This window comes from Muntiacus reevesi, chromosome 6, assembly GCF_963930625.1.
Source record: "Muntiacus reevesi chromosome 6, mMunRee1.1, whole genome shotgun sequence".
Taxonomy (NCBI): Eukaryota; Metazoa; Chordata; class Mammalia; order Artiodactyla; family Cervidae; genus Muntiacus; species Muntiacus reevesi.
Window position 1 is genome coordinate 4547555 of NC_089254.1, and position 16616 is coordinate 4564170.

The window sequence follows — 16616 nt, forward strand, 5'->3', positions numbered from 1 at the left end:
ACAGAGGGTGTGAATTGAATGAACTGTGGCTTATGGAGTCCACACTCCTGTCTCAGATTTCCTGCTTTGGCAGGCAGGTTCATTAACAACAGCACCGCCTAGGAAGCCTCAGAGAGTGTCCTAAAGATATGCATAGTTGGGAATTCCCCCAGTGAGCCAATCAGATTTCTGACCAGGCAACTCCAGGAAAGGTCATGAATGTTCACAGACCCTATCCACAAAAACACACTTATTTAGGAGCAGTTGGCCAAGGGCTTCCCTTGTAGCTCAATTGGTAAAGAATCTGCCTGTAATGCAGGAGACCCAGGTTCAATCGCTGGGTCAGGAAGATCCCCTGGAGAAGGAAATGGCAACCCACTCCAGTATCCTTGACTGGAGAATCCCCATGGACAGAGGAGCCTGGTGGGCAACAGTCCATGGGGTTGCAAAGAGCATACAGGACCAAGTGACTAGCACGTACACACCCACACAACAGAAGAAAATGAAAAGGAAGACTTTTTACTGATGCATAGTCGAGTGACAATGCTGTGTCAGTTTGAGGTACTCAGCAAAGTGATTCAGGCATACACCTAATATATCTGTTCTCTCAGATTCTCTTCTGTTATAGACTGCTACAACATACTGAGTCCCCTGTGCTAAACAGTAGGTCCTTGTTGATTGTCTGGTTTACACAGATTAGTGGGCATTTGGCAGCCCCACCCTCCTAACTCATCACTCCACCACTGTTCCCCTTTGGTGGCCACAAGCTCGTTTTCTTTATCTGTGAGTCTGTTTCTATTTTGTAATAGATGTGTTTGTATCACATTTTAGATTCCACATATAAATGATATTGCACGGTGTCTGTCTGACTTCACTTAGTGTGATCACCTCTACGTCCATCCATGTTGCTGCAAATGGCGTTATTTCATTCGTTTATATGGCTGAGTAGGAAGATGTGTTTTTAAAGATATGAATTAACAGCCTCAGAGAGAAAAGAGAGTGTATCCAGGAAACAAGACATGAACGTGTTTCAAAAAGACATAACAAAAAAGAGTGCTTGGAGGTTAAAAATATAGTAGCCGAAAAGTTAAAAGCCAAAAGAGTTGGATAATGAAATAAAGGAGATTTCTAAGAGAGAGGGTAAAAAAGTTTTTTTTTAATTAGTCAGGAATATTCAAACACAAGACAAATGAACCTATTTATGAACAGAAACAGACTCAATTTGCTGTACCACAGAGATTAGCACATTGTAAATCAGCTTTGTTTCAACTAAAAAGGAAGAATACTCAAGCAAAATTAGGAAATTGATTTAGAAATCACAGTGTTGAAGTAATTGGAATCCTTAAAGAAAAGAGAAAACAGAGAAAAGAAAAAATCTTTGAGGAATAGCACAAGAACGTTCTACCGAATCACAGGGTGTACCGACCGCTAGAGTCCGTGGATGCCCCAGCAGAGGGTGAAGAGCAGTCTCACCCCGGGCATGCCTTAGGATGCCCATGGCCTAAGGAGTGAGTGAATCCCCAGGCCTGCGGCAGGAAAGAGGACGGACAACCAGCCTGGGGTGGGGTGTCCTCACTGCAGGGATGCAGGCCGGAGGGGATGGGGTGAGCGCTGAGCATCCTGAGAGATTTCTTATCATCAGAGACCCCTCAGGCATTGCGCAGATGGCTCAGGGTAACAGAACACAGACATCTTAGATTTTCAAGATTGCAAAAATTCACCCCACATCCTTCTTGTCTCAGAAAGCTGATAGTCACCTTGCCTGGCTAAAATGAAGTGAATTTTTAAAAGGCATAGGATCCAGGGAACAAAGAATAAAATATTTGGGTAAATGAATTACCAGGAAACTCAGCAAAAAGAAAAAAGTTAGAAAACAAATCAGCTATCAAGTTTAGAGAAAACAAAATTCGTCTAGAAACAAAGTATAGTCAAGATACACTTTATATGTCTTGGTTAGAGAAACTTGCTCTTGAAGAAAACTTCTGCTTTCATAATTGTATCTACTATAACTCTATGTGGTTAACTAAATAGTGAATGTTAGTTTGATTCTCGTGCTCTAAATTTTTTTAAAGATTTGAGAGAAAAAGTGTGTGTGGCAGGGGTGGGCGGGGCGGGCATTATGGGTCTGCATGTGCCTGTGTCTGAGAACTTCTGGGGTAGGAAGCCAAAATCTAACATGGGGAAGATCCAGAAATAGCAGAATAAGCTTTTTATTTAGAAAAACAGGGTAAATGCTAAGTGAAAGAGAGTTCGAAGTGGCTGTTACTGGAGTGGGCAAGGAGCTGAAGCTTTGACTAAGCTTTGTGGAACTGTTTGCCATTTTATGGCCTTGTTTTTCATAAAGAGTTTGAAAGTTATAGGAGGTGGTTATATTGTGGTAGAATAATAGAAAAAATATGACTTTTAAAAGAAAGCAGAAAGCCGAGAACAATGTATGTCAACTATTAGTAGTTAATCTGAGTGTCAATTAAAGGATTTTTCTTCCTTTTATAATTTAAAAAAAATTGAGATATGTATTACTGATAAAGTTGTAGATTTTTACAGACACACTACACACACATACTTCACACACACATACACACTCAGGCTACACACACATACACACACTACACACATGCATACACATGCACACATTTGTTGTTGTTTAGTTACTCACTCACGTCTGACCCTTCTGCAGCCCCATGGACTGTGGCCCACCAGGCGCTTCTGTTCATGGAATCCTCCAGGCAAGAATATTAGAGTGGGTTGCCATTTCCTATTCCAGGGGATCTTCCCAACCCAGGGAACTCCTGCATTGCAGGCGGGTTCTTTACCACTGAGCCACACACACATATACTACACACATACTTGAAGCACCAGGTCTGGCCCACAGGAGGAGGTTGCCTTCCCTGGGAAGCAGAGCCACGTGCCCTGTCCTCTGGGAGTCTGCATGGATTAAAACACGGGGCTCCAAGAGCAGGACAGGAGGCCCAGCGGGTGGTGTCGGCTGCACCCCTCCCAGGATGAGCCCTCGAAGGACTGGGTGTCCCTGGATTCGGAGTCCGAGGCTTCTGTCCGCCCCCCAGTGCGGGAACTGTGCACATCCCCGCATGTGATGAAGTGCTCTTTACGCACATGTTCAGCAGTGACGGTGGCTGTACGGAAGCTTTGTCTGTGGCGAGGAGGACAGGAGCAGTTTGCAGACTTTCAGAAACAGGGACCCAGAATCAGTAATTAGATTACTCCCTTACAGATGAAACAGATTTCCCCTTCAACGATGAGACCGGCTCCATCCTGACGAGATGCCTCCAGAAGCCGAGCACTCATCACTGTTGAGTGTCTCAGAGGAGCTGAGTCTCCGAGCCAGGGGGTAGCATGCTGTCCCGTACACTGACGCTCTGGGTGGGGGCATCAGCTGTGATGCTACCCTGGCTGCACGGGCAGGAGAGCCAGGGAAAGTCAGGCCAGCGCTGAGACCTGAGCTGCCCTCTGTCCCTGCAGGAGCACGTCGGGGGCCCTTGATAAACCTTCCAGAAGGAATAGGACTTTAGGGCATTTAAGTAAGAGCTCAGGAAGGCTTCCCAGGTGGCTCAGTGGTAAAGAATCCTCTTGACAGTGCAGGAGACTCTGGAGACAAGGGTTTGATTCCTGGGTTGGGAAGATCCCCTGGAGGAGAAAGTGGCAGCCCACTCAAGTATTCTTGTCTGGAGAATCCCTTGGCCCGAGAAGCTTGGTGGGCTTCAGCCCATGCGGTCACAAAGAGTCAGACATGACTGAGCCACTGAGCGCATGCACATACAAGAACTGAGGATCCCCTTTTTCATATTGACACCGAGGGGAGATTTCCAAGTCTTCTGATTTGCCTGCCGCCCCTGGGAAATATAGGGCAGAGCTTCTGCCCTCTGCCACCTAGCGGTCTTGGGGGCATCTCTGAGCATCCCTGGACCCCCACAGGGCCACCCCCGGGCAACACAACCAGTCCTCACACGCCTGCCTCCATTGCCCACACAGGGAATCCAGTGAGGGGACTGGCAGGGTGCCAGCTCGGGGTGCCCATCAGCCTGGCCAGTTCCTCCACATACACAGCCGTCCGCACACTGACCCTTTGTCCTCCTTTGTCTTTGCAGATGTCTCTGGGGTCGCAGATCGACTTACAGAAGAAGAAGAGGCGGGCGCCGGCTCCCCCTCCACCGCAGCCCCCACCACCCAGCCCGCTGGTGCCACCCCGCACGGAGGGCAGGGAGGAGGGCAGAAAGGGCAGGACGGGTGAGTGACCGTGTTTGCACGCCTCTGGCTGCTTGACCTGCATCTTAGCACTGCTACTCACCCCTGCAGTGGCCTCCTCCGGGATGGCATTAACCCGAAGAATATTTAGGCTAAAGAAAGAAAGTCTGGAAATAAACAGCCGTGAGTCATGTAACACCCTGCGGGCATTTTCTGGGGGTGGTGCAGGCATTTAGAAGGTGGGCCAGTGGGGAAAGGTGAGGGTTACTGAGGAGGCCCAGGAGGGGGCGCATGATGGAGAGCCCACGTGTGTGGCTGGGAGTCGGTGTCTGCTTGTGGAAGGCGATGAGTCCAAGGATGGAGCCCATGGATGATGCTGTGAAAGACTTTCGACCCAGGGGATTTATACATCAGGTTCCGTCATTTTTTGAGCACACTGTTTGAAACTGATCACCAGTTCTATAGCTTTCATATATGATATTCTTAGAGAAAAAGGGAACCCAGGTTAAAGAGGGTGCAATCATAATATAGTTTAAAAGGGTGCAATTATAATACCTGTGAGCAGAAAGACCTATTGGATCATAACATCCTACTCCCATCCCTAGGGCCATGAGCCAGGGATTTTATTCTAGAATCACTCACTGTTTGTTATTTCATTTACGGAGGGACCAAGATAAGCCTCTGACACAAGTGCCTCAGCCCTCGTTACAGGGTGTTGTTTAGTCTCCTGGGCACCCTCGTGGTCTGTCTTTGATCTCAAGGCTGCAGCACCCAAAAACGTGCCCAAGGATGCGATGTCTCACTGTTAGCCCTAAAACTTTCATGAGAGCTACTTGGCTGTTTGTCAGCATTTTCCCCTGGTTAATACCTTGCTTTTAATGTCTTAGTATTTCACAGCATGGGGATTGACTTTTCTAAGGAGCTATAGCCTGTATTTCACGTCAGTGCATCCTCTTTCCCAAAGGAAAAGCTATCTGATTTAAAGGAAATGTGATCAATAGCTCCTTCAAGTAATCCTGTTTTCTTTTTCTCTTAATAATGAGACCCCTATTCTGCCTTCCAAGCCTCCTCTGCACTCTTTTCATAAATGGATGATGAACTCAGATTGAGAGTTCCCTGTTGAAATTCTTAGAAGCATCCATGGGCAGGGTAGTGTGGATGTGTTGAGTCCAGCAAACCTTCTGGCCAGACCAGCCCATTTCAGCCCAAGGAAGGACCTCCTGATGGAGCCTTGAAAGACCGAGGCCCATCTCTGACGAGCTTAGAGATTCTGGGCTGCTGGTACCCAAGTGGATCACAGGAGAAGGGAGATGGGATTTCAAAGTGAAAACTATGGTGATAGTTCCCTCTACAAAGAGGTGTGGATGGTAGTAACTGGGCATGAGTCTCTCTCTGGTCCATAAACTTGTTTGTGAGGATTAAGGAGGAGGCCAGAAGTTCCTTTCCTCCAGACAATAACTTTGAGTAATTTTTGAGGTCAGGGGTCTTGGCCATTTCAAGGCAGACTTCCATCACCATCAAAAATCCCCATGAATTAAAAGTACAATATTGGCATCACAGGCAGAACTTTTAGCCAAAATCTTGGCTTTAGGTTAAAAGATAATGCTTTTAAAGTAAGTCCAAACCACACAGAATATTCTGAGCTTTTTGTATCAGATCCCTAGGGATCAAAATGTTTTAAATGTTTGGCATTTGTGCTAAAGTAGTATTGCAGCTGGCTAGGTTTGGGTCTTGACCCAAATTTCTTGGTAAACAAAACCAAGCCTTCTAGTGGAGAGCCTCTTCATCTGCCTGCCTTGGGGGTGGTGCTGTCTTGTCTTGTCAGGTCCTTACCTGTGGGCCAGGCGAACCATACCCATTCAGACTGCCTTAGCTTATTTGCACTTTGAGAGAGGAAATGATATATAGATATAGGAAAATTAATATTTTTTTGTGTCTAAAGAACTACAACCAAGAGAAGGAATAAATGGATATATCCCTTGATGAAGAAATGAAGTCTCTTAATATTTTTGCTAATAGTCTGATAAAGAGCATGAAGTATAGACTCTATATTAATTACTAGAAGATCCTAAACTTTAGAGCTTGAAGAAACTATTTTTAAAATGAGTATAATGAGCACAACTTATGACACTAGGAACTCATATCGTGTTATTTTAAGTCATTGACTTTCAAAAATTTTATTAGCAGAAGATCATTTTCATAGAAAATTGTAAATAAATTCCCAGCGTGAATAGATCAAAGAGGGTTGCTCTGATTGTCTGAGAGATAGACAGGAGTGAGGGACCCCACTTTTCTCCCTTTCTCCATCCAAGGACCCTTTTTGAGACAAAGTTTGAAAGCTATTACCACAAACAAAGAGATTGATAGTGTAAATGAGCTTAAAGAGGGAAACAAAATTAGGGGATTATTGAATCCATAATAGATGATAAATATAAGCAACAAGAATAAGCCAAAAAAAACAAAAATAAAAAACACTGAAAAAGACTATCATGAAGAAAAGGAGTTTCTTTTAACTTGACAGAACTGTTTAGGGAGTTTTAATAACAGTTGCAGGCCCAGCATTTAAAAATACTGTGCCTTCCAGAAACAAATGGTAACAGGGCAGGTATTTTCAAAGGGACCCAAGGACAGAACACGTATATAGAATAAGTGAATCATGTGAGAGGTTGGATTTGGTGCTGGGTGTGGCTGGATTCGGTGCCAAGAACGGCTAGGTCCAGTGCGGGTGTGACTGGATCAGGTGTGGGTGTGGCTGGGTCCGGTGTGGGCGTGGCTGGGTCCGGTGTGGGCGTGTCCGGGTCCGATGTGGGTGTGGCTGAATCCGGTGTGGGTGTGTCCGGGTCCGGTGTAGGTGTGTCCGGGTCCAGTGTGGGTGTGTCTGGGTCCGGTGCGGGTGTGGCTGAATCCGGTGCGGCCGTGTCTGGGCCCGGTGCGGGCATGTCTGGATCCGGTGCGCGTATGGCTGGGTCCGGTGCGGCCGTGTGTGCGTCTGGGGCCGTGAGGCTGTCCTCGGTGTGGGTGTGGCTGTGACATGCCTTCTGTGGGAGGCACAGAGCGCTGGGCTTCACCTTCTGAAGTGACCCCTGTTGATTCCATGTAGGTGTCGGCCGGCAGGTGCCACAGAAGCCCCCGCGAGGCGCCGCTCGGGGGCCCCCCCAGCTAGTGCTGCCCCCGCCCCCGCCCTACCCGCCTCCTGATGCGGCCGCGGCCGAGCCTCCTCTCGGCGCTCCGGGGGAAGGCGCTGCTCCCGGGGAAGGCGGTGCGCCCGGGGAAGGCGCTGCGCCCGAGGCGTCCCGCCCAAGGCCCGCACCCGCACGTACGTGCCTCGTGTCCCCTCCGTGTCGACGCCTCTCTCCCGTCTCTGGTGTCGGGGCTGGGTTTCCAGACTTTCCGTCCTTGCCTGGGGATGTGTGTGCCTCTCCCCTCCGGCTTTCCTCTCTAAACGCTCGACGCAGTGTGTCTGGTTAACAGTGAACGCACTCTGGATGCCAGGCAGGCACCCGTGTAACATTATTTAACCCGTTAATCATTCATAGGATGAGATGTTTGGATGGCATCATCAACTCGCTGGAAATGGGTTTGGGTGGACTCCGGGAGGTGGTGATGGACGGGGAGGCCTGGCTTGCTGCGGTTCATGGGGTCGCAAAGAGTCGGACACGACTGAGCGACTGAACTGAACTGAACTGAATCATTCATAGTGCGGTTAGACTTCAGCCAAAACTGTATCCTGTGGGCCGAGGCAGCCAGCCGGGAGCAGAGAAATGTTCCTCGAGTTAGAACCGGCCTCAGAATGCTCTCCGGTGGCCAGGTCAGCAAAGCACAGCGATGATGCGATCCTACACGTTGTGCTGGTGAGCCCAGCTGTGGTTGGCTGTGAATGCTGGTGGGCAGGGGGCTGTGCTCCAGAGGTGGAGGGGGACTTACCCACTATCGTCTGTGAACCCAGTGGCCAAGCGTTAGTCCTGGAGAAGAGGAGGCTGAGGCCCCAGGAGGGGAACCAGCTTGATTTGAGTCTAGCAACAGCCAGAATGGAAGGCTGGTTTTCTTTCTGCTTCCTGTCACACCCTGTCTGAGATCAGGCTTTCTTAATCATTTTCTGGGATTTCTTTTGAACTTTCCATACGGGCCTAAGTTCTTTATATATACCTCAGATACATACAGGATCCCCTGGTGCCTCAGTGGTAAAGAATCCCTCTGCCAATGCAGGAGATGCGGGTTTGATCCCTAGGTCAGTAAGATCCCTTGAAGAAGGAAATGGCAACCCACTGCAGTGTTCTTGCCTGAGAAATCCCATGGACAGAGGAGCCTGGTGGCCCCATGCAGTCCATGGGGCCACAGAGAGTCAGATGTGACTTAGTGATTAAACCACAGTAACACACACACACACAGAGGGCATCGTCCATATATTGAGCCTGTGTGTGTCCCTACTTCAGGACTTCTGAGCTATGAAGGATGTGTTTTTATAAACCAGGTACCCAGGTACCCTCCAGTGTTGCATTTTCCCAACAGCATAATGTCTCTGTGCGTTCCACCCAGGGAGCAGCTGATGCCTATGTCCCAAATGAGCTCTGCAGCCCTCTGGTTAGGAAGTTCATCCTTTTCCACCCTCCGACCACTTGATCTTTTTCTATCTTCCTTGGAAATGACAGCTAGCTCCCTGCCAGCTTCTGGGTAGAGAAGATAATTGTTGAATCACTTACCAACTTTCTCTAGGCAAAATAATCCTGATTCATTTTATCTCTTTTCACAAAAGACTTCTTTTTCATCCTCAAAATACGTTTGATCATCTTGACGTTGGACGTGCTTCCAAATGCAAATGAAGTTTGTAAGGGATTCAAAAATGGAGGATTAGACAGATGAGTCAGAAAGATGACAACCGAGGCTTGGACAGCTCCGGGGCTGTTTCATCTCTGAAGAGGGTGGGTTTGAAGCTCCGCACACCAAGGCCCAAGCTTTCAGTGACTGCTCCTGTGGCTGCCATCCTCACCTCCATGGATTGTCCTCCCTGGAGAGCCAGTGGGAGGAAGGACTGAGTGGAGAGCAGGGCCCCTGGCAGCGAGGAGGGGCCACAGCCCGGGGGGCCCATGCCAGGTGGGAGAGCCAGGCCTACACGTGACTTTCTGTCAGCCTACAGACCCCAGTCTCCCCGGCCTGCCTGGGTTTGAGGGTGGTGTTGGCGTGTGTGGCGTCTGCCAGGCAGACTAGGGACAAGATTTAGCAGCTGCTTTTCTTTCATTTTGGCTGTGCCACATGGCAGGCGGGATCGTAGTTCTCCACCCAGGGGTTGAACCTGTGCCTGGGCAGTGGAAGGGCGGAGTTCTAACCACTGGATGACCAAGTCCCCAGCTTGTTAAAAGCTGCGTTATTCTGGAGAAGAGTTTGTTCCTACGTCTGTCCAGTGCTGAGGAGCCACATCCCACCCACCCTTGGGAGCCTTTGAGAAAAGGTCTGGGCAGAGATTGGGCCCACACCAGACAAAAGGGAAGGTCCCTTGTGTTCCCATCTGAAGGCTCCATCTTCTCAGTCCTGGGTCAGTTCCACACCTTAATCTCCCCACGTGCATGTCCAGGGAACTTCCCCTGCCCTCCTCTCCTTCTCGTCTCTCAAACACTCTCACAGACATGCCAGGAATAGAGCACAGAGGCACAGGGGGTGCAGAGAAAAGGGCCCATTCTTGCTGGGACCACCCAGAGCCCTGCGCCTTCTGCCCCCTGCCCTTCCTCCTCCCCTCCTCACCACCAGCTGTGTGTGCCCCAAGAGTTAAGGCATCCACTTTGAAGCATTTACTTACCTAATTAACAAGACTGTCCTGAGTGTTGTTTATGGTGTGAAAAACTGGAATCGACCACTCAGTCAGTGAGAAAGCAATTCGCCTGCTTTGATTCAGGTCTTTTAATAAGTGAAAGAAAAAGAATGCTTTGTTATCATTTGTTTGATTTTCTTACACCATGCTGAAATCTGGGTACTGCTCTTAGCCTGTGTCCAGGGCACCAGGGATTGTAGGCACGTAAAGTACTGGGTGTGATTTTAGCCCTTGTCAGCACACACACCTCACCTGTGCTCTCATCAGATGTCCACTTATTTATAGCTATGGGAGCGCAGCAGGGACGTTCGGATGCCAGCCACACACTATCGTGTGTTTCCTCCTGAGCTCACTGTTAGATCTGTGTTCTCTCTGAGTAACAATGTGTTTGTGGTGCAAACAAGACCTAACTACCTGGAGGCCAGGCGAGATCTTGCCCTGTGCTCTCTGGGGAAAGCGGGTAGGAGGAAGTTGAGCCTGAAGCAGCTTGGTCACTGGTCCCAGTCTCACAGGTCCAGCAGCTGACATCAGGTGTCTTTGACCTTCAGTCTCTGCTGGCCACTCCTGCACTGTCCTCCTGCTGTGCTGGAACCTCCCACCAAGCCCATTCTGCTGTGCACCTTCTTTGTGATCTGTACCCTGGTGGTGACTCCACTTAGGTTGTTACAAAGAGGCACAGTATGTGTTCTTGAACACCAGTCAGCACAACCAAAGATAGGATGAAGAGAGTTAAGTAGCAGTGAATCAATAGTAACAATGGTTTTGCAGACAGATGTGAGAAGGTAGTGGAGGGTGTGCCTGCGTGTGCACTCAGTCATGCCTGACTCTTTGAGACCCCATGGACTGTAGCCTGCCAGGCTCTTCTCACCATGGGATCCTCTAGGCAAGAGTACTGGAGTGGGTTGTCATTGTCTTCTCCAGGGGATCTTTCCGACCCATGGGTCGAACCCCAGTCTCTTGTGTCTCCTGCACTAGCAGGCAGATTCTTCACCACCAGCACCACCTGGAAAGTGAAAACATATAAAATGGGTTTTCTGCACCACACACTCAGTTTTGATCTCGCCCGTTCCAGAACCTTCTGTTCAAGCCATCTCCCTTTCCCTGGTCTTGGTTCCTGTCCTCAGGCCTTTACTGGTATTCCTGTCACTGCTCCCAACCCTCCCTTCCATCCCGGGCCTTCTGCCAGCTGATGTGAGCAACAGCTGGGCCCCAGGCCTGACCCAGGACAGACCTTTCTTCCCATTGTGATGCTTAAAATTTTGGCAGCACTTGACTCATGGTTATTAAGATCATATTGACCCAGAACAAAGGCACGCTAAAGGAGATGTGTTCTAGCCGAGTGCCGTGTTTACCTGGGGCTCCTGGGCTTTTTATGAAACTTCCTTGGTGGCTCAGAGGGTAAAGCCATCTGCCAGCAATGTGGGAGACCTAGGTTGGATCCCTGGGTCCAGGAAGACCCCCTGGAGAAGGAAATGGCAACCCACTCAAGTACTCTTGCCTGGAAATTCTCATGGACAGAGGAGCCTGGTAGGCTGCAGTCCATGGGATCGCAGAGTCAGACACGACTGAGCGACTTCACTTTCACTTTCTTTGGGCTTTTTTGGAATCGAAATTGGTTTGTAGTCAGAAAGTCACTGTGCCCTAGTGTGTCTGTCTGGTTCTAAGAGGTCTCTTGTAAGTGACTGGCCCTTCAACTCCTGGGGGCCCGCCCGGATGCCAGATTGAGCTGAGTGCTCCCTGGACTCAGGCCCTTGTCGCAGGGTGAGGCTGTCTATGCTGGCCCTGCTCCATCCTAGGAGCCTGTCTTCAGCGTGGCTGCCTTCCTGTTTTCCTCCAGGTGCTCCTCCTTTCCTCACCATACCCGTTACAGAGGTCTGTGTGTGCTGCTCCACTAGCTGCAGCTGCTGGAGGCTGTCGTGGTCTTAAAGAGCGTCCTGCCCCAGCCCTGAGGCCAGTCTGTGGATGCTCTCCACGGTGTCAGCAGGGCCTCACATGCAGGCAAGGTGTGGAGACGCGGAACTTGTAGCAGTTGTCGGCATGCCGGCAGGGGCCCCCGTTCGTCGGCTGTGTCATGGTCTGGCCCAGCTGTCAGGAAGCCCTCAATGCCCCCCGCCTCGTGTGTTCACCCCCTGTGTGGCCCCTCCTCTTGAACGTGGACTCCCATCTAATGAATAGAATGTGGCCACAGTGGAGTCACCTGTCACCTGAGATTAGGTGCAGACAGTCTCTGGCTTCCATCTGGAGCTTCTCGTGTGCTCACCCCAAGGGAAGCCAGCGGCCACATTGATATGCTCTACAGGGCGACCCCATGGCAAGGGCAGAGGGAGCCCTCAGCTGACACCCAGTGAGGAACTGAGTCCCTTCACCCACTGACCTGAGAGCTGAACCCTGCCCACAGCCACCAAGCAACCCTGGACGCGCACACAGGCTCCCCAGTCAAGCCTGCAGGTGAGACCGCAGCCCTGGTCCACACCTCGGTTACAGCCTGGAAGAGCCGGGGTCAGAGGCACGCGGCAGAGCTGTGCACAGATTCCACACCCACACAGACTTCAGGAGAGATCTTTTGCTTTGAAGCCTCTACATTTTGAGGTCATTTGATCCATGGCAATAGATAACTAATACAGATTGCAAAACTCCTGTCTTAAACCTGCTAAGGTAAAAATCTCTTACCTCGTGGAACAGGAGTCCCAGGAGGACAGACTTCAGGGCTGAATCTGAGGCCAGAGTTGCCATCAAGGGTCTCCCTAGATCAACTCTAAGGTGTGGGCTTCCTCCTCAGTCTGGCCAGGGCACCATGGCCATTCCCTGCATCCCATCCATGTGCCAGAATTCTCAGAAGAAGGGAAGAGACCATTTTCCTAGTAGTTTCCTAGCAAAAGGAAGCCTTTCCAGAAATGGCCAGCTGCAGAGTTTCTCCCGTGTCTTGTAGACCAAGGTTGAGTCCAGGGCTGACCTAGTCCCTGGTGAGAATGGAATCCCAGAAGAGGAGTCAGATGCATCCTGACTGCCAGGATGGGAGTCAGCTTTCCCTGGGTGTGTGGAGCTGCTGGTCAGCACAGGAATTCTGTTCACTGGGAAATGTGGAGAATGCATACTGCTTCCATAACCAACAGTGTTCACCCCATGTGGGCTGCAGCCTGTGATTTCCTTCTTGCATCTGGAGAGCAGCAGGTGCAGAGGGAGGACCGGGTGCCAGGGATGAAGACGGGTACATGAGTCAAAGCAGGGTGGGCACACACCTGAAAGGCAGAAGTCACCAGGGCACTGTCCTCCTCCAGGGACAGGTTCAGCGTGGGACTGGCCACTTCAGGGCTGACCCCCACCTCCATTTCTCATTCCTGCTTTTGCAAACCAAAGGGATGACTGGAAATGATCCTGGCATTAGCACGTGCCCTCTTAGAACCCAGAGACCAAAGGATTCAGTTTCATGATAATCTTAGAAGCTAAGAGGAGAGTAGAACAGGGTGAGTGAAGTTGTGTGTTCAACCCATCCATCTTTGGAATCCTATATTTCATTTAAAGTCACTTTCTGCTGCAAGAAGCATCAGTAACTCTTCCATGGTGAATTTAACTTAGGGTGAACAGTCAGAGCAAATGTGAAGCTGCGTGGACTTGGCCTCTGCATCACTTGGTGCAGGATTGTGGGTCCCCTGGCCTGGTCTGAGCTGCCACCCTCTCCCTGGCAACCTGGTCAGGCCAGCCTGTGGGGTTTGAGGGGGTGAATGCTGGTGCATACATGGAGGAAAATGATTAAGCCGAGTGACCTCTCAGCCTCATGGCAAAAAGGTCATCGCAAGTTGAGTTTTGGTGATGTGTTTGAACTTCCCTTGCAGAATTGTAGCAATGGGAAATAGTAGTTCCTTGGTCCATACACTTTAATCTTTTTGTTTCTTATTAATAAGCTTTCACGTTAACCTTTGGATATCTAATCGCATGCATTGGTGCTTCATATGCATGTCTAAACCAGTATAGCTATGCACATGGATTTCCGCCCATAACTAACCAGCTCACGCCCTGACTTCAGTTTTAGTTGAACCTTCATTGTGGATCATGCTGGTGGAGTCTATCCACTAGCTGCACTGAATTCTCTATTTAAGAAATCTGCAGTATTTGTTATGATTAAGTTGTTAACAAGTTAGTAGCTACTTGTTTCAATGACAAGACCCTGGGGATTTTAAAAATCAATGCATAGAGAGCTCAATTTGTTTTACATTTGATTTACAGATCCTCAGTTTGTTTCATATTTTTAAAATTTTACTGTCCAGTGATTGTCATTTTCTTATACATTTTCCTACACCAGGCTTGAAGAAATCAACCTTTCCTTGGGTATCCATTTCTAAGACAATTGGCAGAGGATTTTAAAAACAGAGAGGGAAAAGGGAGCCATTGTCTCCTGTTCTAAATGATTTATAGGTTAAAGCACCACCATGACTACCATTGTGATGTTTCAAGCTGATTGTTTTTCACTTTGTGAACAAGTATTCCATTTTCAAGAACTTTAGGAAATTCTAAATTAAGAGAATAAAATGAGAGAGATAAAGGATCTATTTTCAAATAGAAGATTTGAGTTTGCTCAATGTAAAATTAATAATAACAATAACAAGAACTTGCATTTTAGGCTGTGTGACTCAGCAGATCAGAAAATCTAGACATATTTTGTGTCCGGCTGTGAACAGATCCCCATGCTTCCAGCTGAGAGCTTCTCTAGCTCAGAGAAGAGCCATGAGCTGGCCTGAGCTTAAAGTGAACAGCATAGGACAGGAACTTCACTGATGGTCTCGCTATATGGGGACCAGTCATCTTCAGAGTCACCTAACATCTTGCTCTACAATTGGAAACAACATGAAACACTTGGCCTGTTTCCAGACAAAACAGTTAATTCTACAGTTCCTGACACAGTGGGCTTCCCAGGTACTCAGCAGTAAAGAATTTGCCTGCAATGCAAGAGACAGAGGAGATGTAGGTTCAGTCCCTGGGTTAGGAGGATCCCCTGGAGGAGGTAACGGCAAACCCACCCCAGGATTCTCGCCAGGAAAATCCATGGACAGAGGAGCCTGGTGGACTACCATCCACAGTGGTCGCAAAGAGTCAGACACAGCTGAGCGACTCAGCGCGCGCGCGCGCGTGCACACACACACACACACACACACACACACACAGCTGACACAAATACAATTCTGGGAATCTTGTTTGTCATGGAAGCACCCTTGAAACCCTGCGGGCAGCGGGGATTCAGAGCAAGCCCAGGAGAGCACGCTTGCCCTTCCTGTGTGTACTGACTTAATTTCCTTCCTGTGGCAGGAGGACCCGTCATGCTGCTGCTGCTGCCACCATGGGAAAGGGCACAGCATCCAGGGAGACAGGAACTGGGGAGTGAGCAAGTGACCTTCTCATCAAAGGAAGGAAGTCGGTGACTGTGGGAGCAGAGTCTGGCCCTGCTCAGAATATGTTTTAAAAATGGGTGGAAATTGTAGCCTGTTATTATGGAACCTTGAAAAGCATTAAATCTCTCCAATATGAACTAGACTGAGTAGTACTTAGAAGCAAAGCAAAAAGAATCATGATAGAGTTATGCAGTGTTTAAAAAAAAAACCCTGTGAAATTATTTCCTTTTGCTAATTTTCATTTAGCCCTTTATTTCTGAGCTATGTCGCTGACTTAGAGAACTGAAGAACTTAGTGACAACTCGGGGAAGCCCAGGTGTGCACTAGACCCAGCTCATGCCGTCTAGCTGGTGAGAGCAGATCACTGAAATTTTAAAAGTTTTGCAAGTCAGTTGTTAAATAAGTGAAAGTGAAAGTCCCTCAGTCGTGTCCGACTCTTTGCGACCCCATGGACTATACAGTGCATGGAATTCTCCAGACCAGAATACTGGAGTGAATAGCCTTTCCATTCTCCAGGGGATCTTCCCAACCCAGGGGTCAAACTGGTGTCTCCTGCATTGCAGGCAGATTCTTTACCTGCTGAGCTACCAAGGAAGCCTGTTGTTAAATAAAACAATTATTAAAAGGTAAAATATGTAAACTTGCAAATAAATAATATTAAAAACAAAGGCGCATATTAAAAACTCAGCACTCTCTAATTATTTTACTAATGTTTTACTATTTCTGTGTTCTTGAGGTTATGTACATTGAATCAATATGATTTAATAATATGATAATAGTAAAAATGCTATATGACAGCACACATCTTCTCAACACCACATTCAGTGACTGATAAGACCTGGAAATCAACCAAGGAAGGAGCATTTACACCATGGACATTGGCAGAGGTTATATGTCAGGGCTGGATTTATTGTCTCTTATTTGTCCAGGCATACAACGCAACCCTGGGTAATGTTAATAATGTAGATTAATTATAAACAACATATCAAGTCAATGCATTGTGAAAAGTTGCAGCCCCCCCAAAAAAACTGAAGAATGATTCTTCCATTTTTCAAAAACCATTATTCAGCTCAGCAAAGTCATTCACATGATGGACGAAGAAGCCAAGTTCCTCATGGTTTCATGTTCATCTTACTCCTTAACATGAAATGATTCATCCACACTGGTGAGGAAAGTACATGTGTTTGTCAACAGTAATAATAAGCTGGTTCTAGGTAAAGTAATTTGGCAAAAAATAATAAAAGGGT

The 16616-nt window shown here is 48.4% G+C and overlaps 1 protein-coding gene across 3 annotated transcripts in view; it reads left to right on the forward strand.

Moving 5' to 3' along the window:
- COBL (cordon-bleu WH2 repeat protein) overlaps positions 1-16616 on the forward strand; it is a 298749-nt gene that overhangs the window by 218215 nt on the left and 63918 nt on the right. For 2 of the 3 annotated variants that reach the window (XM_065938872.1, XM_065938873.1), the window contains 2 exons: positions 4086-4224; positions 7283-7498. In XM_065938872.1, the coding sequence (XP_065794944.1) occupies positions 4086-4224; positions 7283-7498 (355 nt within the window). The remainder of the gene's footprint in view (positions 1-4085; positions 4225-7282; positions 7499-16616) is intronic. The other variant, XM_065938874.1, reaches the window with a different exon arrangement.